General features: G+C 35.8%; 3 protein-coding genes across 8 annotated transcripts; 1 reads left to right on the top strand and 2 right to left on the bottom strand.

Moving 5' to 3' along the window:
• Positions 422-5,349, top strand: LOC105161887 (mitogen-activated protein kinase kinase 2). Of its 2 annotated transcripts, XM_020694149.1 has the most exons (10): positions 422-494; positions 719-955; positions 1,051-1,135; positions 1,577-1,711; positions 2,679-2,903; positions 2,991-3,173; positions 3,331-3,551; positions 4,050-4,095; positions 4,176-4,270; positions 4,969-5,349. In XM_020694149.1, exons 2-9 carry the CDS (start codon positions 879-881, stop codon positions 4,263-4,265), a joined length of 1,062 nt encoding a protein of 353 aa, XP_020549808.1. In that variant the 5' UTR covers positions 422-494; positions 719-878; the 3' UTR covers positions 4,266-4,270; positions 4,969-5,349. The 2 variants fall into 2 exon arrangements, with proteins under 2 accessions (XP_020549808.1, XP_011078039.1); XM_011079737.2 differs by lacking the exon at positions 422-494 and having other exon boundaries at positions 576-955.
• Positions 5,563-9,622, bottom strand: LOC105161886 (probable protein phosphatase 2C 50). 2 transcript variants are annotated; one of them, XM_011079735.2, is made up of 6 exons: positions 9,475-9,622; positions 9,011-9,288; positions 7,701-8,577; positions 7,230-7,577; positions 7,024-7,129; positions 5,563-6,241 (listed from the first exon to the last, which is right to left on the bottom strand). In XM_011079735.2, exons 3-6 carry the CDS (start codon positions 8,559-8,561, stop codon positions 5,907-5,909), a joined length of 1,650 nt encoding a protein of 549 aa, XP_011078037.1. In that variant the 5' UTR covers positions 8,562-8,577; positions 9,011-9,288; positions 9,475-9,622; the 3' UTR covers positions 5,563-5,906. The 2 variants fall into 2 exon arrangements, with proteins under 2 accessions (XP_011078037.1, XP_011078036.1); XM_011079734.2 differs by lacking the exon at positions 9,475-9,622 and having other exon boundaries at positions 9,011-9,404.
• On the bottom strand, positions 16,616-25,789 carry LOC105161884. Of its 4 annotated transcripts, none has more exons than XM_011079730.2 (15): positions 25,677-25,789; positions 23,872-24,428; positions 23,510-23,789; positions 22,859-23,142; positions 22,532-22,705; positions 21,384-22,115; positions 21,192-21,283; positions 21,038-21,097; positions 20,863-20,951; positions 19,471-20,055; positions 19,287-19,376; positions 18,624-18,694; positions 18,469-18,526; positions 17,803-18,061; positions 16,616-17,643 (listed from the first exon to the last, which is right to left on the bottom strand). In XM_011079730.2, the coding sequence occupies exons 2-15, from the start codon at positions 24,300-24,302 to the stop codon at positions 16,964-16,966; spliced, it is 3,885 nt and encodes a 1,294-aa protein (XP_011078032.1). In that variant the 5' UTR covers positions 24,303-24,428; positions 25,677-25,789; the 3' UTR covers positions 16,616-16,963. The 4 variants fall into 4 exon arrangements, with proteins under 4 accessions (XP_011078032.1, XP_011078031.1, XP_011078033.1 ...); XM_011079729.2 differs by having other exon boundaries at positions 23,872-24,434; positions 25,677-25,779; XM_011079731.2 differs by having other exon boundaries at positions 19,287-19,361; positions 23,872-24,434; positions 25,677-25,779.

Raw genomic sequence — 25,904 nt, 5'->3', positions numbered from 1 at the left:
GGGATTACATAATTATTTTTTATTTTATGGTTATATTTGTATTTTTTTCAAACAATGAAATAATATTTATAGTTATTGTTTGGGATTACATAATTATTTTTTATTTTATGGTTATATTTGTATTTTTTTCAAACAATGAAATAATATTTATAATTATGTCAGATTTAAAAAAATAATTATAATTCACCTTTATTTTTATGAAGGGGGGTTCTCGTGGCTATTAATATTTCCACAGGGGGTAAAATGTAATTAATCCAAAATAAAAAATAACTTCATCTTGGAAAGCAATTCATAGAACTAATCAATCAAGAGCAAAAGCTATTTACTAGCAAAGGGTAAATGGGAAAATAAGAGAAAGAAAGAAGGGTGAAATGGGGAAAAGAAAAAGGGGTAGAGATTGGCGGGCGCGGGGAAGAAATCATATATCAGTAAGTGTCGAAACAACGTCAAGAAAGTAAACTGACATATGAGTGAGTGGGAGTGAAGAGTTCTTGGTATTTTCCTTCTCTCTCCTCTCTTTTATCTCACCAAACCACTAATTAATAGCTTTTTTGTCCTCTTTTCCATAAAAAAATCAGTTGAGATGTAGATGAGACGCAGTTATATATATATATACACACACACTCCCACTATATATGTATATATATATATACATAAAAATGAAGTGTGGGTAGATTGGTATTTACCTAACCTGAATCTTTCTGGGCTGTATTTGTAGACCTTTTGCATCGAACAAGAAGACAGTTTCTTTCATCGTACCCAGAGCCCAGAATATATATGTATAGCAGACGAAGAGGGAAGGATTTTGATAAAGAAGCCGAAACAGGAAAGACAGAATCAAGATTATAAGTTAATCGAGAAGAAGAAGGAAAAAAGATATGAAAAAAGGGGCTTTAGCACCTAACTTGAAGCTCTCTCTTCCTCCTCCTGATGAAGTTTCTCTCTCCAAATTCCTGTACTTGTTTTTCCCACTATTTAATTCTGTTGCTGTTTCTGGGTATTGCTTAATTCGGTTTGTTTCTTTTTTTGATATTTTTCGTGTGCGTGCAGGACTGATTCAGGGACTTTTAAGGATGGTGATTTGTTGGTTAACAGGGACGGTGTTCGGATTGTCTCTCATAGTGAAGTTGAAGCTGTATGAGTATTGTTTTTGTCAATTTCTTTGATTTCCTTTCTGGGTTCTTTGGATTTTCACCGCATTTTGTAACAGTCAAATTTTCATGCGTTTGCTATGTGCCGTTTCTGCTTGGATCTTCATCTTAGTTCTTTTGTGCTCTGTTATATTTCTTTAGCTTCCTGCCAGTGGAATGTGCTCTCATATATAACTCTGTAGTAGGCAGATCAAACTTAGATGAATCTTTTGAACTTTCGATATTGATGACTTGGTACAAGAATTGTGTTTTAATGGGTCAAACTAGGAAAGATCCTCTTTTTCTTGTCAATTCTAAAGATTACTCAGCTGAAGAATGATACTTTCAAGTTATGAGTGTGATAGATTTAGAAGCAGGTGATATTTATTATGGATTGCATTTATGGGAAACTTGCGTTTAATTTGGCTTGCTTGAATGTTTTACAGCCAGCTTTAATACAGCCATCCGATAACCAGTTGAGCTTAGCTGACTTTGATGCAGTTCAAGTCATTGGTAAGGGAAATGGTGGTATTGTGCGGTTGGTGCAGCATAAATGGACTGGGCAATTCTTTGCTCTTAAGGTATTGATGATCTCTCTATTGCCTTGACTTACATTTGAAAATGACTTGTCAGCTTTTACGTCCATCATTTGTTGGTTGGCTGGACATAAGGTTTTGGCAATTTTTATTTGTGGACTGGGTTCTAGTATATTTAATGTGTATCCTAGATTAAGAATTATACATCTGAAAGCAGTGTGGTATATTTCCTTTTCGTTGCAACTTTAACTTAAATCTGATCACTTGATTCTAGATAGGAGTTGAGCCTGGCACAATTGTGTTGTTTTTGGTCCTACAAAAGAAACAGTCTATCGAATGTGATTACATGAATCATTGTCTTCCCAAGTAATTTGTACTATTTATTGTTTAATTCAGTCAAACCAGGTCCTGATATAACTTGGCTGACACATATATCATACTTATTAAGGTCAGATTTGAAGTAAGACTAATATGAATGGATAGGTATCATCCTTTTCTCCTTCTGGAGTTTTTGGGCTGTTCCATGGTTGAGATAGTGAACTGATGTTGAACTTTTGAGGAATTTCTTTATTCCATTTGAAAGAAGGAACCAGCTTATTTTATGAATTGATAGATCAAGTGATCTGGTTTGCAATTTTGTCAATTTTTCAGCATTGAGTCTTCTTTTACACCAAACATGACAAATACATACATATTTCCACATTATGTTGTTTATAATGATAATGAGAATTAGAACATCATGTCTCTTTTCAGCACTTCGTCAGGAAGAATTAATCACCCCAGAAGACAAAGCTTATATTAGGAATGCACCAGCAAACTGGAACTCTATTTTTTTTCTTTCGATATTTTGGAGTATTAAATTCAGATTTACTTCCATTTTACTGGATGAGACTTATATCTGATCTGGAAAATTCATCAACTTGCTTAGCATTAACTCTTTTCCTGTGATATTGTGATGCTGATGCCTGAGAATCATTGACATCCCTGTTCTTAATCTAATAACTTATTTCAGGTTATTCAAATGAATATCGAAGAGTCTGCTCGCAAGAATATTGCACAAGAATTGAAAATCAATCAATCATCTCAATGTCCCTATGTTGTAGTTTGCTATCAGTCTTTCTATGACAATGGGGCAATCTCCATAATCCTGGAGTATATGGATGGGGGTTCTCTTGCAGATTTCCTCAAGAAAGTTAATAAGATTCCGGAACCATATCTTGCTGCCATTTGTAAGCAGGTGGTATACAAACCACTTTTTCAATTTTCAGTAGGCAGAATTTTCTCTAGTACTAATTAAATTAATTTCCTGATCATGCCATTATAGGTCCTCAAAGGCTTGTGGTATCTTCATCATGAAAAACATATTATCCATAGGGACTTGAAACCTTCAAATCTGCTAATAAACCACAGAGGTGAAGTCAAGATCACTGACTTTGGTGTCAGTGCAATACTGGCCAGCACATCTGGTCTAGCTAATACCTTTATTGGCACGTACAACTACATGTCTGTGAGTCTTATGCTTATTACACTCGTTGATCTTTTCACCAAAAATTGTTTTGAATGCTACTGTTTTGGAAGTGTTCTCTCATCAAACCTGTGCTGCAGTTGTGCTTCACAAGAATTTTTCTGAAACTCTTTATATTTGTAATTTTCTGTGTGCTTAGCCGGAGAGAATCATTGGAGGCAACTATGGTTACAAAAGTGACATCTGGAGCCTTGGATTGGTTCTCCTGGAGTGTGCCGCAGGACAGTTTCCATATTCTGCACCACAGCCAGAGGGATGGATAAACGTCTATGAGCTGATGGAAACCATTGTTGATCAACCTGCACCTCGTGCACCTTCTGATCTATTTTCTCCGGAGTTCTGTTCATTTATTTCTGCTTGGTAGTACACTGAACCTAAGTTTAAAAAATCATTCAGTTTCATAAAATGGTATAGTTTGGGGCTAATTTTAGTGCCTCCTCCGAACATTTACATGGTGATTCCTAATTTATAAAAGCGATAGCATCAGCGCACTCTTTTCATCTGTTTTTATTCTCCATTTTCTGTCTTGTCTAGAACTGCTCTATTAACGAAAGCATTTAAAGATTAAGATTCTTTGGACACTATTACTACTATGTTCCCTTCACAATCCTCATCTGAATTTCACATACAGTCCACTTCAAAGGATACTTTGTGCAACATCAATAGGGCCTTTGCTTACATTTCCCAATAAGTTCCTGTCATTTCATAATTATTAGAATGTAGCTAAGTTGCTCTTTTTTTTTTTTTTTTAAGCATTCATGAATACCTTTTTGTTATCACAATTCCTTGCCTGCTTGTGTCCTTATTTATTTGCTCAATTTCCTAGCACCTATGTGATCTCTTCTACTGGATTTGCAGTGTGCAAAAGGATCCGAAAGATAGACTGTCTGCAAATGAACTTATGGTACTTCTGATACTCTTTTTATTTGAATTCAGTGGGAAGAACTCCTGGTGAATAATCTGATGTATTATTTTGAAATTCAGGCACATCCTTTCATCACTAAGTATGATGATCTCGATGTTGATCTTGCATTGTACTTTACCAGCGCAGGACCTTCACTGGCCACACTTTAATCAAGGTTTGATATACACATCGCTCGAATTCATTGTTGAAGTGACTACCATATGAACTCTTAGCTTGTCTGGAAAGATGACCCATTGTGGATCTTTAAGCACATTTTGTTACCACTGGTACTAGATTTATTATCAGACAAATGAAGTATCTGTTCCAGTATATGATATTAAAGGAGTAGCTTTTCTTCTGCTCAATCTTGCTCTATCTTGAAAGTATTTGAGACAGCCACTTAACATTTTAAAACTTCCCTGGCTGTTCAAAAGAAAGGAAAAGGAGAGAAGATCCATACAGGGTAGCAATTATTAGATGGGTAGCAAGAAAATCATGGAAATATTCCATTCAGATTTTTATTCTAGTAGGAGTGTAACTGTCATATACCATTTTAATTGCTGAGAAAACAAGAGCCTGATATTGGGGCATAGGAATGGATGCTTTAAAGCATTCGACTCTTTTCATATTGTGGAGTTTGTCTTCAAATGCTAGTTCTTTATCGCATTCACCTCCACTCAAAGTCCTACTATCTGAAACCTTGAGAAGTGAAGGGCTACGTTCGCCACTTTGCTTGCAGACGTGCAAGGGATGTTGACAATATTTTCTCCTTGCATGTGGCCTACAAGAGGGGCATTAAATCGACTTTGCTATTTGGAACATACAACTAGAATGTATACATCATGAATGTACTTGTCCTCTTTCAATATGCAGGTATAAGGACTGTTAATACTAGTTAATGGAATTGTCAGCTGCAAAGCTTGCAGCATGTTTCTGCCTTCTCGTCTCTGCTGCTATCAGTACACGAGCAGGCTGTTGGAGCTGCTTCTGGAGTCTCCAATTGTGCATCAGAAGTTGTGCTGGTGTGGCAGTACTCGAGAATTCCACTATTACGCAATTGGCACGGAAGGAACTTGTATTTCAGAGATCAAATGTAGGACCCAATTGGGATCTTATGTGGGTTGATATTTGCATGTGTTAAGGCTCTTCATGTTTTTTTGCTCTACCATTGTAGGGATGGTTTGAGTGGAACTTATGCTTCCCACTGAAATGTGCAACCAGTTTTATATTATTGCAAGATTACCATTGCCAGCATATTATGGACTTCATTTTATTTTAGCTAAAAAAAAATGTATTATAAGACGTTAAGATCTTTAGACGAAATGAACAGAAATGAATGTCAAGAAACATTCTCAGTTTGGCAGTGACTATAAATGAATGTTCAACAGAGCAGGAATCGACGATTCCACTCGTATCGTTCTTGATTCCAGCCCCACCATCTTGGGAGTAGTCATCGAACAACTAACATCAAACAAAACTCTATACGAACGATGGATTCAGTGAAATGAACTTGAATATGAGCATTGTCTCAAAAGCATCTGCCTTACAATTGCTGAAGAGATAGAATTAGAACTTAAACTAAAGAAATGGTTTATCTACAATGACATCTGACTATATTTTTCTGTCTCTTAGTTACTAATATGATCTTAACATGGTGCCCCTACATTGGGATACATACTACTGATGCTATAATATACCTTGCAGGATTTCTTGACTGCCGAGGGTCAGAAGGTGAAAACCTGTGTTAAAGTATACTGGAAACAGACATGAAAATTCCCACCGCATGTTAAAGGAGATTGGGTTGTTACACTTTACGTCTTCTTTTTGAACTTCCTTTGAGCTTTCAAATCTACCACTATCACAGAGATGTTGTCCCTGCTTCCCCTTTGGAAAGCGAGCTGCGAGAGGTAGTCTGCTGCATCTTGGGCCGCAGGATCGATATCTGTTCCTCTTTCCTTGGAGAGAGTAGCGCCGTTCTTCTTGTGCCAGAGTAGAATTCGCCGTCGTGCCAAATCACAAGCCTCGATGTTTGTCATTACGTCCCATAGTCCGTCGCTAGCGAGAATAAGGCACTCGTCTTCTTTTGTTCGAGGAACGAACATTATTTCTGGATCTGCAACTACATAGGGCCTCAAGTATCTATCACCTGCACAAAAGAAATGATAAGATTGTTAATGAAGTCGAAGCCCTTGATGTAAAAAGAAGCTGAGTTATGTTTCCAAAAGCTACATTTACACAGCATTGGAAGTCTTAGTACGGGAAACTTGGTGGGTAGGTATTACACTCAAAATACGAGCACTTTGGTTGACCGACCAGTATTTGCCTTAATTTTCATGATTAAAATTGAAATACTTGCTATTGAAATCAAAATCTTTTCGCCAAAAACAACCAAAGATCCATACATTTTACCTATTTGGTTCCCTCAACATTTGCATGACCCAACTCAATATAACTCATTGTTTCTAATGAAGGCCCATTGGCCTTGGACAATCTTGAACCCATGTGCATATCCAACTTAAATATCGGGGGATTTCGTTCGGATTCCCGAACGACCTCTAAATCTTTGGTGGCAGGACCTGTTGAAGACCTAGAAGTGCTCAAGCAAAATTTCTTGATTGCTATCATTTCACATCCCAGTAACTGAGTTTGCAACGATAAATTCGATTGGATCAAATGCTAAGTTTGAAAATATGCACTCTTTGGCGTAGGCTGAGGATAGCACCACAGAAGCATATCAAGATGACTCTAAACAAAGTTGGCATTAGGGTGTCAACGTCTTTCTAACATGTTCTGATGTCTGGTACTCTGTCCCAGTTCAAGCACTCAGATATTTGCATCAACTATCATAAACTAAATGCTGCCAGCCCTTATGAACTGTATACATATATCCAGTTGAGTAAAATATTGGATGGATGGAAATTGACGTACCGATGGATCTTGACACTGCAAGGACACCTGAAACGCGATATCCATCCCAATTAATGACCTTGCCTCCTGCAGCTTCTATCCTTGCACATTCATCTTCTCTATTTGGCTGGACAAAGGAGTTAAAGGTTAAGCCGATTACAAATATGCAATAACTATGCACAAACACCTATAGAAAAATATTTTATTTTGATAAAATGAAGCCTTACTTTATGATCTACAGATAAAGGCATGGGTACTTTCCCCCGGTACAGAACTGCTCTTGAATCACCACAGTTTGCAACAATGATATGGGTAGAACAAACAACGGCGACCACAGCAGTGGACCCCACGGACTCAGGGGCAATAGGTGAAAGGGGAGGACTAGAAGCAATATTGTCGTCAAATCTTGGGAAGCCTCCAACTTCATTGTCCAATCTATGGAAGCATTTGAGGAAGACCCTCAACCACCGGTCCTTCAAGTTATGTTCGCCTATTTCAGTACGCAAATTTTCTTTAGCAATACCAATTTCCTCGGATAAAGCTAGATGCAGACGCTCTCGGCAATAGTTAGCAACCTATGCACCACAAATTCTATTATTACTTTTTTGAACAAAGAGATTGTGTGCAATTGGATAGACAGCCACAACAGGAAAGCAAAAGCAAAATAGATGGAAGAACGACAATGGTTGATCATTTACCTGGGAACCACCATGTCCATCATAAACTCCGAATAAATGGGCCGTTAAATCTTGATGTATGGAACTAAAAAGCGAACTGTCACTCAACATCTGAGAAGGAATCTTCATGAACCGTGGTAAAGCAACAACTGCGTCTTCCATTTCTTGCCTCCTTCCACAAATAGATGTCACGCCCCAGAGAGGCTGGTAATTTGAATGCAAAATCTGCTTATTTGACTTCATTTCTTCAGAAACCTCAAGAAGGGAAGTTGAAAATGTTCTTTTAGGTTCTCTCATGCTAACTGCCTCACCAGTCTCCTCAACAGTAACAAGATCGTCAACTATCTCAGATGTGATAGAAGATACCCACGACTCCGACTTCTTCATGCTATGAGAAATACAGTTACTCTTATCTAATTGATTATGTGGTTTTGGCTCCAAAACTATACACTCCCCAATGCACAAGCTGTTAGTACCATTGGTTGCATATGGAGAATCTGTAATGCCGGCTAATGGGCCACGAACAAGGGCGGATGGATCATTTCCCTTGAGTTCAGGGTTAATACCATTACTAAAGATCAAACAACTTTCACTTTGCCTTTTCCTCACCAAAATATTGTCTTCACCATCCCTAGACTTATCACAATTTGACTCTATTTTGAGCCCAACTCCATTCTGTTGAACACTAGAACTGGAATTTCTATTATCAAGGGTAATAGGCACCAAAGGCAGCTTGGTCATAGATGGCTCAGAAAACAAACTCCTTCTGTTTGTTATCAGCTCAATCCCCGCAATATCAACACAACTCGCGAAAACCGACTCGTCGCTAATCAAATTTCCCAGTTTACATGGCAGAGCAACTAATGGAGATATTTCATCCATCAAACTTGGCAATTACCTGTATGAACTCCACAAAGATTATGAACAACTCTTTCTGCAGACCTCACTTCCATATGGAATTTAGGCCTAATTCACTAATAAGGTTTGAACACAAAATCAGAGAAGAGATATTCTACAACTCTACTGCAAACGAATCAAATGACATAAGAGAAACAAAGGTTGAAAAGGGATATCAATTTAACAAGAGAATATGAATCCAATAATTCCATTTAAAGGGGGAATCAATATCCAAAAGACGTGCAAGAAAGTTATGTGAAATCATTCAGCATCTCCCTCACCTCTATTCTTATATTCTTCTTTATCTTGAACTCATCAACAATTACAACCATTAACTGAACAGGAACATAATCAACTCTTTGAATTTATGTATGTTTTTTCTCAACTAACACACACACACAAAGCAGAGAAAATCTAAAATACAGAAAACTTACAAGTTACAACAAAATCTGCATAGAGTCGGTCACAAATGGTGTCCTCCAAGAAACACCAATTTTTCTTCTTTAGTTGGATTTAAAACCCCTGAAACTTGAAACTCTTAATATCAAAATCCCATTACAAGTCTTGATTTAAAATGGGTATGGGCTGCTTTCCTCTGCCCCTCCACCTCCAAGTGTTAAAAATCCAACCTTTTGTCACCACATGTCACCCCAGAAACCAATTCCTCAGTCAAAAATTATAGTGAAACAGCAGCAAGGGACACCTATCATTTCTTTTGCAATCAAAAGTCAGTTCTTGAAAAAGAATTACACATGCAAGTCCGCACACAAACATATGCCCCCTATTAAAAAAGAAGAGATTACTTTACCCCAAACAAAAAAATATGCTAAGAAAAGACTATCCCTTGCATGAATAAATAAACAATTACTCAATCATACAAGGAAGGTAAGTTGCTTACCGTCTCAAAACAGTGCAATTAGTGACAACTGAAGAGGCCCCAAAAAGCTTTCTTTTTTTTAATTTATTTATTTTCTGAAGCAAAAAAGCAAGAATTGGAAACAAGACTCCTTGGGAAACAAAACACAACACAACTCAACTATTATGTGTCAGCTCAAGAAAACTCCCAAGTCCCATCCAATGTTGCAAGAACCACCCCCCCACCCAAAAAAAAAGATTATCAATCAAATGCATTAAAATTTCCTGTCTTGTGGGCCCACATGACAGACATGTGTCCAACCAGGTGTCCCCTAATGGTACGCTGAGGACTTCTCTCAGTGGTCCCTTTCGGTGAACTAATGGGGGGGTGTGGGGTGGGGTGGGATTTTTGTATTCTTGATGAATATTTGCCTTTTGAAAATTTGTGGGTCCTGAACCAATAAGATCAATCCACGCTCCGCGCAAGATTTTTTCCTGTTGGTTTACCAGAAAATCAGGGGTGGGTGTACTTTTTATTTGTGTCCCCGGCAAATTTTGTAAAGTTGCTTCCTCGCCCAAGAAATTATATGTACGTAATCGTAGTAGGAGAGATGTTTCGGATTCTTCCACATTTAAATCTTTAAATTATTCAACCTTTTTCTTTACAAATAATACTATACATTGTTTGCTAATATTAATACATTATTGTTTGGTTTGAGTAGAAAAATTATGTATAAGAAAAAGTTTCTTGCTTGATTAGAGAGAGATGCAATTAATTTAATGTATATGGAACTATTTTAGAATTCAATTTTATTTACTTCTTAATTCGAGTGAAACTAAATGTATATAAAACTATTTTCGAACCCAATTTTATATCCATTTAAAATCAAGTGAACAAATAAAAACTAGAGATTGAAAAGATAAATAAGAATATATTTTATTTTTATTTATTATATTACTTAAGACATAATTTACCTATAAAAAACTCATTTATTTTGAGATATTTCGACTTAAAAAATATTTCACTATTATTCTTTTTTATGTATGTTTTTATTAATAATTTTTCAAGTTAATTTTTAATTTTTAAAGATTTAAAATTCTTTAGTAATTAATTATTTATTTCCTAGTTTGAAATGAAAATAAAATGACTAACTCATAAAATTACAAAAATTAATTTTTTTAATTTACATATTATTATTTTGCACTAAAAGAGCAAAAAAAATGAGATTTACATTTTTTTTTAAAATCATACCAAACAAGTATTTTTTTAAAAATTAGTATTTACACAAAAATTAATTAGGAAATTATTATGCCGGCATGAAAATTATATACTTGTACTCCTAATTTTTATCGATGATCTTGTTTGAGTTTATCCAATTTATTATTCATCAAAATTACCCTCCTATGTTTCTATTTTCCCACAAAATTTAGCTTTCACCATCAACTCTCCCTAAATTATTGAATAGAGTTGCAAAATTTTAAAAAAAAAAACAAACTCTTTTTAAAAAATAAAAATAAAACTAGAAGTATCAAAAGAAAAAAAAAAAAAGAGAAAGAAAAAGTCATCAAATTTAAGGACATGTCAAATTGGGATGTTGATGTAGGAATCGATTTCGTGGCAAGCAACCCTTTGATGTTCGGCGAGGTATGAAATACCTTTTGCCAACCTTCAAGCTCACAAGTGTCCTACGGGACATCTCAACGCTGGATATCATCCTTATAATCAATTAATGTTCACAGTAATCTTTTCGTATTATATTCATATCGTATTCGATACAATATTTATTGAAATTCGAGTATCAAAATGGATTTTACTCCTTTAAAAATATATGGGATATATTATATGTATATTTCTTTATTTATTGTCTTTTTACACAAACCATTTCTACCTTTTGAAAAATTACAGAAACCATCCCTAACCGTCTTTAAAATCCAAAAATGTCTATATTAACTAGGTCAACCTTTAAAATAATTTTTCAAAACATAAATACCATTAGGGTTGTTTTGTAATTACCAAAAGGTAGAAGGGCTGTTAAAGTCATATTTATAAAGATGAGTAATATGATCCCATATATATTTTTTTTATTATTTATACTAATTTTTAATTTAAAATAAATTATTATATTAATTTTTTTATTGAATTTTTATATAAATCATATTAGAATTAATAAAATTAAATAATTTATTTATTAAAAATATACTTTAAATTATTAAATTATTTATTTTAAAAAAATTATCCCTTCTTCCCCAACCACATTGCCATGCGCACCCTAACCCCCGTTTTAAAAATAAAAATAAATACAAATAGAGGATAACTAATCTTTTTATTTTAATAATTTTAAATAATTTATACAATTGTGGTAATTTTTTAATTTAAGTTTGTAAGTTATTAACTAATTTTATTTATATATTAATTGAATAATTAAATAGTTTAATTATTTAAAGGTACAATTTTATATAGAAATTCAATAAAAAAAAGTTAATATAATAACCCATTGTTTAAATTTAAAATTGGTAAAAAATAATAAAAAATTATATATGGGTTCATATTACTCATTTTCATAAATATTACTTTAACAACCCTTTTACCTTTTGATAATTACAGAGACACCCTTAAGGGATTTTCTGTTTTTGAAAAATTATTTCAAAAGTTTGATCTAATCAATAGGGACATTTTTGGGTTTTAAAAGGTGCTAAAGATGGTTTGTGTAATTTTTCAAAAAAAATGAATAATTTGTATAATTAGGCCCATCATTTTTCTACTTTGAAGATCGTTGGTCCCTTCACCACCTACAAACAGGGCAAAAGGATATAGAACCTTTTGAAATAATGCACACACTTCCTCTAGTAGTTATTATTAACGGTTTTAATACTGAGTTCTCCGTTATACGCTTGTGATAATAGTCATTGACTTTCAATAATTGAAAAATGAATGATTTATGCTCAAGTAATTTAAAAATATAATTTTTTTTATATTATATACAATTATATAAACATATATATAGCATACATAATATATATATACACACACACATTATACTAGAGGCGGCGGAGAGGGAGATGGAAAGTCAGGAGGTGGAGGCGGAGGTTGGGAATTTGGGAGGCCGCGGAAGATGGGAAATCGAAGGAAGGGAGGGAGAGGCGGAGGGGAGACAACCGTTCAGATGGTTTCGGCTCTAGATCATCCCCATGGACTCTAGTAAATCCCAAAATAATGTGTTATTTATAGGCGTACTCATGAATTATCTACTAATATAATTTTATATCAATAAAGATTTTTTTTTCTATACATTAATATAACTAAACTAAGAACAATAAAATTAATTACAATAAATTCACATAAAATGTGACAAAATATTTATATATTTGGTGGAACTTGAGCCCATGATCTCAAATTTATCAATGGGACCTCAACAATAATCATTAAGGCTAAAACGTTATTGGTAATATCAATAAAAAATTTGCACATACAATTTTCTAACAAAAAATGACCTTTCCTTATTATTAAACACTTATCAATTTATTTGAGATAAGCTAAAAAAAATATTTTTATTTACAACTTCCTGCACTGTCTAAATTAAGATGATTTAAACCAAAAGTTATAACCATCCACTCAAATCCTGCAACTTATTGATTGATGTTGCACAAAGCCAAATTGACTAATTTTGTTGTTTGGAATACGATTCAACACACCTATACAAATAATACAACGTTTTTCCTTCCGCCCCGCCCATAGGCTTATATTTGACATATATATACTATTAGTTTTTGCTAATTATGATAAATAAGAGTAAAGTAGTACTTCATTCCTCACCTTAAGGCTAAGATTCATTAAATGAGGCTAACGAAGTAACTTACTGAATCGGAGTTTGAATTTCATTATTGCCTCGCGATCTTCTTGATTTGGAAAGGTCAAACTTGTTCCCTTTAATTGTTTTCTTTTTCCTACTTTTAACTTTTCTTTTCAAACACTCTCAGCTTTTATTACTGCTATTTATAATTTTATTTATAATTTAGGCACACCACATCAGTAAAATATAGAGTAAATAACAACAAACTCCCCTAAGATTTGTCATATCTATAAATGCCCTCTTGTTATTTGAAAAGTTATAAATACACCACTGGATTAACGATTGTCTCACAAATATTGCACTATAATAGGCTGTTACGAGAAGATATTTGTTAAATAATCGTTAATTTTTTAGAAGGTATTTGTAATACTTCAAATAATAAAAAAATATTTATAATTATGATAAATCCCATGCGACAACATTATAATTTATCCTCAAATCTATTGTAGATACCCTAACACAACATGTATATAGAAATAGTAGCCGAATAACTGGAAAGCGTTGATTCCGCTTTCCAGAAAATAAAGCATAGGTAGGAAGCAGCTGCCAATGCCATAGACCGGACTCTGCCTCTACCTCTGCCTCTGCCTCTGTGTTAGGTCTGCTAACAAACCTCAACAACCTATGGGTCCATACATTCTTGAAAATGACCCAACATCTTCTCCCACCTTCTCATTCCAATAACTAATTTTTCGCATTATCAAAAGTTTCTTCACTTTGAAGATTATGATTATTATAGGTATAAAAGATTCAGGATAAATGTAATTTTGATCATAAGACGTAACCACTAATGCAATTTTGATTCTCAAATAATTTGATGTTACAGTTTAGTTCTCAAACTATTGTTTTTTTAGTGTTTTTAGTTCTCCTGTTAATTAAACATTAAAATTAACACAAGTTTTATTTGAAGGAGAAAAATGACTTTTTCCTCCCTTTAAATAAAACTTGTGTTAACTTTGTCAATTTTATTAATAAAAGGTCTAAAAACACAAAAGCACACTGACAATTCAAGGACCATGTAACCTCAAATTATTCGAAAACCAAAACTACATAAATTAAAACCAATGTTGTGATTTGAATTTTGATTGCAACTTTATGTGAATGATAGAATAGCTTGAAACTTTGGCATATATGAATTTAGGAAGAATTTACTGAAAGAAGAATTATATAATTTTTTTTTTAACCCAATAATCATAAAAAAAATAGTTAACTACAAAACTCCATTTAAGAATGCGAGATTACATTTTCTTTTAAAAACTTTTGAAATTACACTTGCACCATTTGAGAATTTTGTTTACAACAGTAAATTTTGATTTGGACTGAAAAATACTGCTTAAGTATAAAAAATACTTCAACTTATAATTTTACGCTTCATCAGCATTTCATATAAACTAGTTTTTATTCACCAACAACTACTTATTATCTATTGGCAAAAAATTCAAAAACAATATTGTTTTTATTACCATTGCACCCTTTAAGTGTAATTTCAAAATTATCAGGGGAAAGCATAATTTCACAATTTTTAAGAAAATCCAAGTGAAGTTAATCATTCTTGAATGCGATACCAAAATATAAATGTTCAAATTACAGAAAACCACCACCAAAAATCATCCATACTTGAACACTTCTGAGGAATTAACAGCAGGTTAGAGAGAGAGCACCTTACCATCCAAATTATATAGAAATAGAATTACACAACCATCCGACCTCAGACTTGGCACCATTTTGTTCTTACAAAAAAGAAGTCGTCACATAATGACTTCCCGACGGTGAAAGGAAACTGCAAATCTGGATGGAAACTGTTGTTGTCACATAATTCTCGGACGTATGTGAATACAAGATGTTACGAGTTCTAAACATCCAAGAATAGAATCATGCAGTCGGCTAAGGAGTGATTTTGCATGTTACCAATGTATTTCAAAACTAAACGCAGAAGTGATGTGCATTCTCAAAGCAAATGAAACAGAAACTCTTTACTTACACTCTGATATCACTGTTAGGCATGGAGTTGTCTTCTACAAGCAAAGCAGATCCCTGATTTACTGCATTAGAATAGAGGAAATGGGGCAACGGATTGTGTGATTGAACGATTGAATTCTGACGAAGACAAGGAAATGGCAGTATACATGAAGGTATATCTTATGTACATTATTGGTAGAGAACAAGCACTAGGATGCTTTCATAAATCAAGATGACAGAAATAAGCTGCATCAGTAATAGGTATTCAACACTACAAAGTTGTACAGTGACATTGTGAGATAAAAATTAGTAATGGATGAACTCACGGGGCTTCAATTTCCTCCATGAACAGGCTACCCATGCAGCAAAATTACTTCCAATTCCATGGATGGTTGAGATGTAAAAATAGCCCCAAAAAATGGTGAGAATGAAATCTACCGTAGATCAGGTCAAATTTCTACTCCGATCAGTTCAGAGTTATGATCAACCTCTAACTGAAAGCCAAATGACGAAACTCAGAACCATTTAATACAAATAAGTGATATTAACCTGGAAAACTTTCATATCAGGAATATTGCAGTATCTACGCAAACAAACGATGAGTACCTTCACAAGGAAGAACCACTACAGTAAAAGTCAGTACACCTCAACTCAACATGGCGAGTATGATGAAGTAGACAGTGAAGATTGTGACAAAAGTGTTGGGTGAGAGGAGATCTTTTGTTGCTTCAGAAGATAGGCTATCCAACATTCTATACCAGAACTAAAGATGCGCAGAATCCAGAATTAAGGATGTGCAGAAATATGGCAGCCATGAACAGCAACTAACCAAACGCACCTCACCTCAGTTGTTGCATACAATATAATTTTCATTTTACTTTGTGCTTCATAAGTATAAAAGTATCAGTTAAAAAATCGAAGCACAGAAGATATTTCAGATCCTGATATATAAGGAACTGACAAGGATGACCCTCCACAGCTTCATTGTCATGTTAAAAGAGCAAGTATACATTCTATGTAAGTAACCAGGATAAAACAGTACAGATGGTCAGAAAAGATTGGATCCCGAGACAAGAATCCATCATCACCTGGCAAGCACATGAAGTTTACCACCATATAATACTTCATTCTTGAGGAAAAACTGAGGAAGACAACAAGAACTTCCCCATCATTCCTACCATAAGACTTACAATCGCAAGAGATGAGAAACATTGACCAATTGAAAGAATAAAATGGTATATTATAGAAAGAGAAGCTCATGAATACAAACTAGATGCGTTATCAAGAGAGAAGTTCATCAGTTCAAACTAATATGTTATCAAATGGGAGGTCCATTTGTGCCAGCTAAAACATCTGAAGGCTCCAAGCAGAGTGTAAGATAAGCAAAAATGTGTTTTTATTGAAAAGAAAAAGTTTATGTACAAGGGATATCATACTTGATCTGTAATTACTACAACCAAAAAACTATTTTCAAAGATCTTTTACTAAGAGACTAGCTTGTTCGTGAGCCAAAACATCTTCACTATCCATGATCGTCAACTTGAACAGGGACAAAACCTATGAGGAAAGTTTACTCATAATAAACTTGTGCAGACCTAACCTAAAGAATATAACCTAATTATCTTTTGGATAGTAAAATGACCTCATACTGGTCAATTCATGACTACAATTACTTTTTCTTCCATGTGATTGTAGAAGAGACAGGATTATACATAAACAGTCTCAAACCATCATATTTAGGTCTGCTAGGTTATCCTTTGGGATTCCAAGGCCTCCCATATAATCATGATCCTGTAATCCGTCATCATCAATGCTGTTGAACCATGATCCTAGATCATCCCCTTGACCATCAAGATCAATGGAAGCACCTAAATCATCCATTTCAGGGAGTTGAAGGCCAGATAAATCTATGGGTTCCTCCAACACATCCAGGTTATAGTCATTTTTATCCTTGGCAATCTCACTTCTGCTAAGTGTCGAAGACAACATTACTTTTGACTGATCAGACATCTTTCCTAGAGGACCATTGATGGAAGCAGGTAATTCAGCTGTTTTCTGCTTAGGTTTTGCCTTAGACTTTCTGTAGCCTTTAACAGTGGCTGAAGAAGGGCGGCCAATTTTCAAATTTCCACTCCTGGACAACCCCACTCCGCTGTTTCTCTTTCGTTCTCTGTCCCTCTCGCTCCTTTTTCCTTTTGCACTGCAAGACAGAGAACCACCAAGAGATGTGCTGATTGTACCACTGACATCATCAAGTAATAATTCCCTTTTCTTCACTCCATTTGACCAGCTATCTTCTTTGCTAGTATGTGGTTCAGCACCCAGATTAGCTGATAGGACCACTTCTGAAGAATATACATCCTGATTGTTTGAAGAAGGGCTCCGCTGTGTGCCCACAGGAGCTGCACCAAAAATTAGCATCCAGAAAACTGATATAATCCGTAAAAGAATGACATTGCCATTAACTCAAAGCAAAAGAGAGAAAATTCTAACAGCACCCATATCTAGTTTGTTTCACATAAATGTCGATAAGCTCTATGCTGTCTCTCAGTACCACATACCTGAAGTTCTAAGTTCCAGAGAGCATCCAGATCCGCCAAGGTGAATCTTATCAGATTCATTTCTGATGCAAGTTAAAGCTGTTCCATCCATGAGGCAGGATACTCCAGAATGGAACATCTCCAAATACAAAGGTTCACCAAAGCAGCTCTTTCCTGTGGCCTCAAATTCCTGGCATCGTTCCAATGCCCGCCTAACCAAAGCTAAGCCAGCCTGTTTTGCCATTTTACCACTTGCAGTTTTTGTCCCATGGCTGCAACGCTGCAGGGGGTAAAAGGACCCTCAACTTATAATACCATAATTTTAATATCATATAAGTAGGTGGACATGGTATTTGATTGAATTCTGCCGCAGATCAAATCACTGTAACAGTTAACATTTCCTAATAAGATGAGTAGTAAGACAGACCTTCAAGAAACAATCTTATCAAAAGACGGGTATGCTTGTGTAATTAAGTTCATATCATCTGTACCATTTAAGTTAATGAAAAATTCCAGCATCCATGCTAATAAATTCTGTCCCTGATGAGAAATTGTTATTCACATATAACGAATAAGGGCAAGTTACTGCATTACTCCATGATAACAGCAAATCACTGAATCATGCTTATTAGGAAATGCGAATTACATTTTTCAAGGAGATTGAAGATAGGGCGCAGTGATGATTACCGTGTAATGCTCATAAGTCATTAACACAAGTTTGTCAAGAGCGAGTCCTTCAAACTCCCTGCATATTAAGGTGCTTAAAGTGTCATCTAAGTGCAGAGACGATCAATCAAAAGTTTACACTATTGTTCATAAAAGGGGAGAAAAAGACTCCGTACTTTTCCTGGAGCGCTTTGGCCTCAGAAGCAGAACCCAGAAGTTTGCCAACCAAGCCTTTCTTCACTAACACCTATTCAAGGATTCAGTAATGTTTATCAAAAGCTTCTCTGGACGAATGCAACAATACATTCACATTAGCAGAAGAACAAACACAAAAACTCAAATGTGGAGAATCTTATTCCTGGAGTGATGCCGCATGAAAAGTCTAGTCCTACGCAAGAACATGTCTTTATGAGTAACTAAAGCTTCTCTCCGTCAAAGATCTGTTCTCTTGTTGATGACTTCAGAACTAGCACATTAAACAAATGAAACAGACAACTTTCCTTCTACATTCCGTTTATGGCATTTAATTATACCTCTAGTTATTTTCTAAGAGAGAGAGAGAGAGTCAGTTAAAATAGTTATTGTGCCCATAAGTCTTCGGCCCAAAAGCCTAGTGCCATTGTTTCTGAGGTTACAATAACCACACTATCAAATAAACAGAAAATAGATATCATAGCATGTGTATTATTTGTGTCTAAGATCTAAAACTTTTCTAGTACTGCATTTGCGGATGCATATTAGCTCGCTTGCAACAATGCACAATGGAATAAGTACCTAAAAGGGAAAATGGTGAAACGAGGTTAGTTATTTCAGTAACTGCGGCTGGAACCACATATTACCTTTTCCTGGTACTTCTGTTCCAGGTAGACCTCATTTAATCTACAGTTATCTCCACTTTTTTCCTCGTCAATGCTCTGTGCCAAATCAGACTGATCAAGACAGAATGGGTGCCAAGAATAATGTAACTTAACAGGACAAAGAGAATAGTAATCAGATGGGTAAAGCGCAAGAGATTGACCATACCACTAAATCAGGGTAGATTCCTATACTGTGCACTTCCATGAGAAGTCTTTCATGCATTGACATGTTATGATACTGATACTTGGAGCATTCTGCGCCAGGCATCAATTGGTCTGCAAGTAAATCATTGCGCAAACGATCATAGCCCGTATCTTGAATGGGCACAATGTTGTCACCTCGCACGCTATGGTCCACCTCATCAAATGATATTCTGTGACTATTTACACTGTAACCACTAGAAGTAGGATATCCAGAAAGATCATAACCTTCTGACATGAGACGGGGGAATATGTCTGATTCTATGTTATTTTCCACGTCAAGTCCAGATCCATAGACATCATATCCAAGGACATCTTTCCCACCACATAAAAGTTCTTCATTTTCTTCTTCAGAAATCAATGCTGCAACCAGTCTCTGGTACAGGGAGATCCCACTCGGTGTCAGAGCTGAATGCTCAGGAATAAGTTCAATAATTCTCGAGTCAAACTCCTCTCTCCCATATTCATTAAACCCACAGCCATTAGGCATTTCCCTATCTGTGTCAAGAAGTGCTGAAGTTGATGCATCGACTACAAAGTCGGGATTCACCTAGAAGGGAAAAGCAAAATGTTAGAGACCACTTGGGATACATAGTAACAAAAAGGAGTTGATAGAAAATGACTGCCGACTATAAACTGAGATTCAGACATCACCAGCAAGTAAATGATAATTAGATTTTACAATCCCAACCTGGGTAGCAACTTTCATCACAAGAAGATAAACAGACTACTGAAATACAAAAAAGGGTCAATGTAAATGAACGTGCACATGTGAAAGTGTATAAATTAGCACAAGTGGACATGAAAGAAAGAGATTTTACATGCATCTAACCATGGAAAAGTCTCTATTGGCATCTGCAGTTCCAAGCTATAAATAAAATCACTTCAGATGCTATGAAGACAGCAATGACACATCATTTTCTGTCCATAATGCAGGAAAGTAACTGGATATATTTTAATGTATCATACACTGAAACAATGCCAGGGCTACTTATCAAGGAATGGTGCAGCAATACAATAAAATTACCCAGGGATATCCTAAGGATTGGGGGTCTGTTTAGCACACAACTATGACCTGGCTGTGATTAAGCTTGCTTCACAGCTGATGCTACAATGAAGTGAGGTATAAAATACACAGCTTTCAGTGACACGGCCAGTATGTTTCATGATTCTTGCCAGTGCCACTGGATGTACTTTTGTAAGTGCTAAAGGCAATAAAAATGGGAAAACTCCATTAAAGTAACTTCTCGCCCTTATTGTTAAATACGATATCATAACATGAAAATAAAAAATTGGAGCAAAGTCATTTCTTGCTGGAGAGCAGTTAGATGATATCCAAAAATAATAAATGCATTACTTGGTCTTTCAAATAAGAGATGTCTGCATTAGATATGAAACGGAAGAGAGACTCCATCTTCTTCCAAAATGGGCCTGAAAGGGCCTGAGCTGCATTCAGAATTAGACCTGTCATCGACAAAAGAACAAGATATGTTCGAGATCAAGAGAACTAAAACTTTTTAAATGTAAAACACCAGTTTTCATAACAGCATTTGCGGCAGCCAAGAGCTCTTCACGTCCATCATCAGAAACAGCTGTTATATTATTCAGGAAAAAATCAATTATTTTGATGAAAAGCGACTAAATAAACTGTCCAAGAAAATCAAATTAATCCAAGGTTTAAGTTACCAAGAAAATCTGCTGCCATACTGGTAGCAATATGCTTTTTCCGTGTATAAGCCTTCCTATCAGAGAGCTTTCTTGTAGGGGGCCGACAAGCTCTGGTGAACATAAGGTTTTACAATGTCAAGAAAATACTCGAACAGATTTACAATCTTAATGTAAATCAGCATGACAGCAAAGTGGAAAATTGCACTAAACCTTTTAGTCTTGTGAATAAGTCCAGAACTCCTAATTTGTTTGGTTATTCCCACACTCCCAGTATTTTCACTCGTTAAATGCAAGACGGCCCTGGAGGAAGTAACTCCCCGACCAGTTTTGCGTTGTTTCCTAACACCATGTCCATAGTCATCTCTGCTAACCGCCTTACTTTTTCTTGGTGGCAGCAATAGGGTTGACACTTCCTGTACATCTTGACCACTTCCCTCATATATCTCATTATCCTTATTCTTGTCTCTCGACATAATTTCAGTTGCACCTGATTCCTCACTTTCAGATAATGCAGCGCGCGAGAAATTATTGCTTTTTATTTTAACTTTCAGAGGCGAACCGGCAGAAAAGCGCCCTTCATTTGCCATCATATCTGGTGTCGGATCCCCAGCATATTTATCATCATTGCCAGTAAAGATGGGTAAAAAATGAGTTCTTCTAGCAGTTCGTGAAATCTTCTGTGGCCTCTGAACCCAATTCACAACAGAGGGAGATGAAGACTGTGTACAAGGTGCACGTTTTCGATTGTTAGCTCCAAGGACACCTGGAAGTTTGTTTGTACAACTGGAAAGCCCCCAATCATTAGGGGATGCGGATCTTTGAACCACTTGAGACAACTTGGAAGCACCACCGACTGAAGCTGATCTGTGTGCACGAGCATTTGCATTCAGCTTTGAGCCCAAAATAGGACTTCCCGAACTAAAATCTTCCCGGGAATTTGCGCTAATTCAAAGGCAAAAAATAAATAATATAAAATTATCAAACAGCAAAAAGAGTTGTAAAAACAGTGGAACTAACATTAGGGGCAAATTAAACATTTTCACCCATTAGTAAATCTCACAATTTATCCCAACTCACAATTTGTCAGTATAAAGTACATATAGGACACCTACCAATTCCTGTGGCCACAGCATTAAAAGCTAGCAGCCATACTAAACTGAATGACTCAACCATTGAAATGCAGAAACTACCCAAAACCCCACTAGTGTCAAAGAGAACAAACTATTTTGCACTTCACAACCAGTAAAACACACTGTAAAGTAAATACTTAGCAGAAGATACATATATTTATTACATTATAACATCAATCGTGTTCCAAAAGTAATTAAGAGAAACAGAGAAAAAGATATCTTATATACTTGTTTACAGCTTTCAGATTCACTCTTTCTTTACCACTTGGACGCTCTTTGCCCCCATGGAGAAGGGAATCGTTATCTGAATCAGTCTTACAAATAGACAAACGAATGCCTGAGCTGGTCTGTGAGGTAACTTTCACTTTTCCTGACCCTGGACCTCCGTTAGCAATCCCGGATCTACATCAAGGTGAATATTAAGATAACACTGTAAAGGACTTTGAATATGTACATAATCAATCATCCAACAAATAGTTGAAGTGAATTTTAAGAACATATTGGTCCTTCTTTTGCCACATAAATAGCCAGGTGAAACAGTTCTAAAAATAATACCTGAAACCATAGGCATCAGTCAACCTTGAACGGGCTTTGCTGGAAACTTGTGGCTGCATTGCCTGTTTAGCTTCCCTGTCACCACCAAATGGTTTTGTTGCCACTGAACTAGGGGCAGCATTGGGCTTTATGCCTGTACGCTTTTTCTTCAGTCTTGAATTCTCCCAACCATCAAGAGGAACAGATAAAGTTCGATCCAAACCCTGTACTGCACTACTATTAGAGACCTTTATTACATCGCTACCCTTATCCATAGTTCCCGGCAGTCTCGCAGGGGTACCTGCCTGTACATAATCTAAGTAATTAAGGTGCATAAAATCAGTCGTCACAGAAAAAGTTTTGATATTCACTTTCTTACAAGCAAGGACCACAGTACTATGTGATTTAATGGGACACAAATTAAAATGAGGGGAAGGGGAAAAATTTGCCACAACTAGATAGTTCAGCGAAATACCCCGATTAGATGGGAGTTAGCAGGTCATAAAAGATGTCATAAAAGTACTCTACATAATTTTTGGTATTATTCGACAAAGGAAATCAAGAGAAAAATAGTTCAAAGAAGAGTTGCAAATAGTAATCATCAAATCTGTTCTGCTCAAAGAAAAACATACAAAATACTTTTCTAACTTCAGAGAAGAAAAAAAGACAAACCCTAGCATCAACCATAGAAGTTCGAGCGCGTTTGCTTGGAATGGCAATCTTGCTCCTTTCTTCAGATTCATGCTGCTCCAGTTCTAAACCACTCACACTAGCATAATTCTGGTATCCCATTTTACCACCGCCCAATAGAGAAAGGGATCGATCAATTGATACATGTGTATTGGGTTGGTCATTAGACAGGGCATCCAGACGTGATCTCTTCCTCGATGGAACAGTAGGGAACCACTTGTTAATTACTGATAAACAATCATTGAATATTTTCACGCGCTCCCTGGTATGCATTCAATATTAACACCTCCCATTCATCCAAAACAGGAAAGAGGAAAAGCATAAAAAAGAAGTGCAGTAACTACCTAGCTTTAGTCCCACTCTCCCGCAGACCAGATTTGAGTCGTCTGAGATCATCCAGTGATGGAGAAGAGACTTGTTTGCTTTTGGAAGATGCAGGCAGAGAATCTTCCAGTGGAATGCCAATGGCAGCACCTGCAAGCCGCTTAAATTCTCGTGACGGATTCAACTTGTGCTCTACAACCATAGACTTCGGATCAAAACGCAGACATTGAAAGAAGTTGCACACATCTCCTTGTGTTACAGATGAACTGCTTCTAGACATGTTCGGCAGACTTGATAAAAGTGGGTTCTCCATGTTTTCACGGAAGCTACCTGCTCTGTCCAGTAAAGAGGGACGATAGCATCCACGATGCCTAGATGCACATAATGGCCTATCTGGACTACCAGAAGAAAGATCAAAATTGCCAGATGCTGACATCGCATCCATTTCCATACGCAGTCTATGTTAAAAGACCAGTTAACACAAGTATGCATGGCAATGTTGCACTACTACAATGATACAATCAATGCATCAAACCCAGAGATCAAAGAGTTGAATATGGCAACTGGACAATAGTACCTGCAACTAAGACAAAACCAGCCTCAAACTGTCATATACTGAAGATTTGCCTTGAAAAATCAAAATTATGTCACAAATACACGGAAAGTCCCCAATAAACAGAACATGGAAGGCAATGTAAGAGACTGAAAGAGGTTCATGAGAATAAACAGCCAAGTGAACTCGCATCACAGGGGACCATAGTCACATTGAGCAGGAGGTCTTTCATTGAATGGTTATTCGTTTTTATTAACTGGCTACCATTTTTTTTTCTTTGAAGTGGCAAGTACTAATAGTAAGCCTCTATACAGACAATAATCTGCATCCTAGACAGGAATACACGCAAAGCTGGATCATTGCATAAATTTTTCAAACAGAAAGCTAAATAACAAAACAAAACGATACAGCCATCAATTTACTCTCAACCATCAAAACAGTTTGAAAATAAATATTATTCCATGGCAAATAGATATAACAGAATATGTTGCACCCCTGCGTTAAAATTGCAAAGCAAATAAATTTATGGTCCTGTATAGCATTATTAAGTTAATCAACTGGCCCATGTTCTAGTTCTACATTGATTCATACCTAGTTAAATTAAATTCTGCAATTGATCAGCTTTTAGAAGCCAAAACTAAATTCTTTTAATTTTCCTCTCAATCAGATTTTAGAAGCCAAACTAAATTCCACCACTGATCAGCTTCTTTGGAACATGCCTATGCTTCTAAAGGCGACAAGCACATTTCCCCAACTTCCCATTTCCCAATACAAATTTGATCAATGGTTACTAAATCCCATTGCAAGTACCAACAGCAAACAATAAACTCTAATCTCTCCTGTCAAACCAAAACCAGCAAACACCTCCATTGCTTTTAATGAACTCATCACCAAGAGCCCAGATTCAAAACCACCAACTTTCAAAACAGAATTGTCTAAACCTCTCAAAACATTACAAATAGCGAAACAATTCTCCTGGGAGGAAGAGAAAATTGTGAAATAGAGGTATCTGCAGACTAAACTCTAGAATAGTACTGCTATAACCTGAAGAAACGTGTGATCCAGAAAACTCTAACTTCCTAACCTCTGCAATGATCACGACAACCCCGTCACCAGACAATCAGCTAATAAGGGTTCAATTAGGGTTTTGAAAAATCACATTTGAAGAACAAAAATAAAACACAAAAGGAAAATTACATGTACGTTCACAAAAATTAACATCATAACAAAATTCAAAATTATGATCAAACAAGCAAGGATAATCAAAAGTACCTGAGATTACGGTAGAAATATTATCAAACAACGACGATCGGAGGCGAGTCGTTGATCGGTAAAGACAGGCGGTCGCCAAAATATACGAAAACGTCTGCCTTTCTTGTTTTTTGTTTTTTCTATTTCTTATATATTTTTCACTAAAATTTTCTCTTATTTAAATCTATTTTAAAACTTAAAAAGATTATTTATTACATGCAAGCAGAAACGATGTGCCGTAATTTATTT

The sequence above is a fragment of the Sesamum indicum genome, linkage group LG5 (assembly GCF_000512975.1).
Source record: "Sesamum indicum cultivar Zhongzhi No. 13 linkage group LG5, S_indicum_v1.0, whole genome shotgun sequence".
Lineage (NCBI taxonomy): Eukaryota > Viridiplantae > Streptophyta > Magnoliopsida > Lamiales > Pedaliaceae > Sesamum > Sesamum indicum.
The sequence above is the reverse complement of the archived record's forward strand: the minus strand, read 5'-3'. Positions and strand labels throughout refer to the sequence as shown.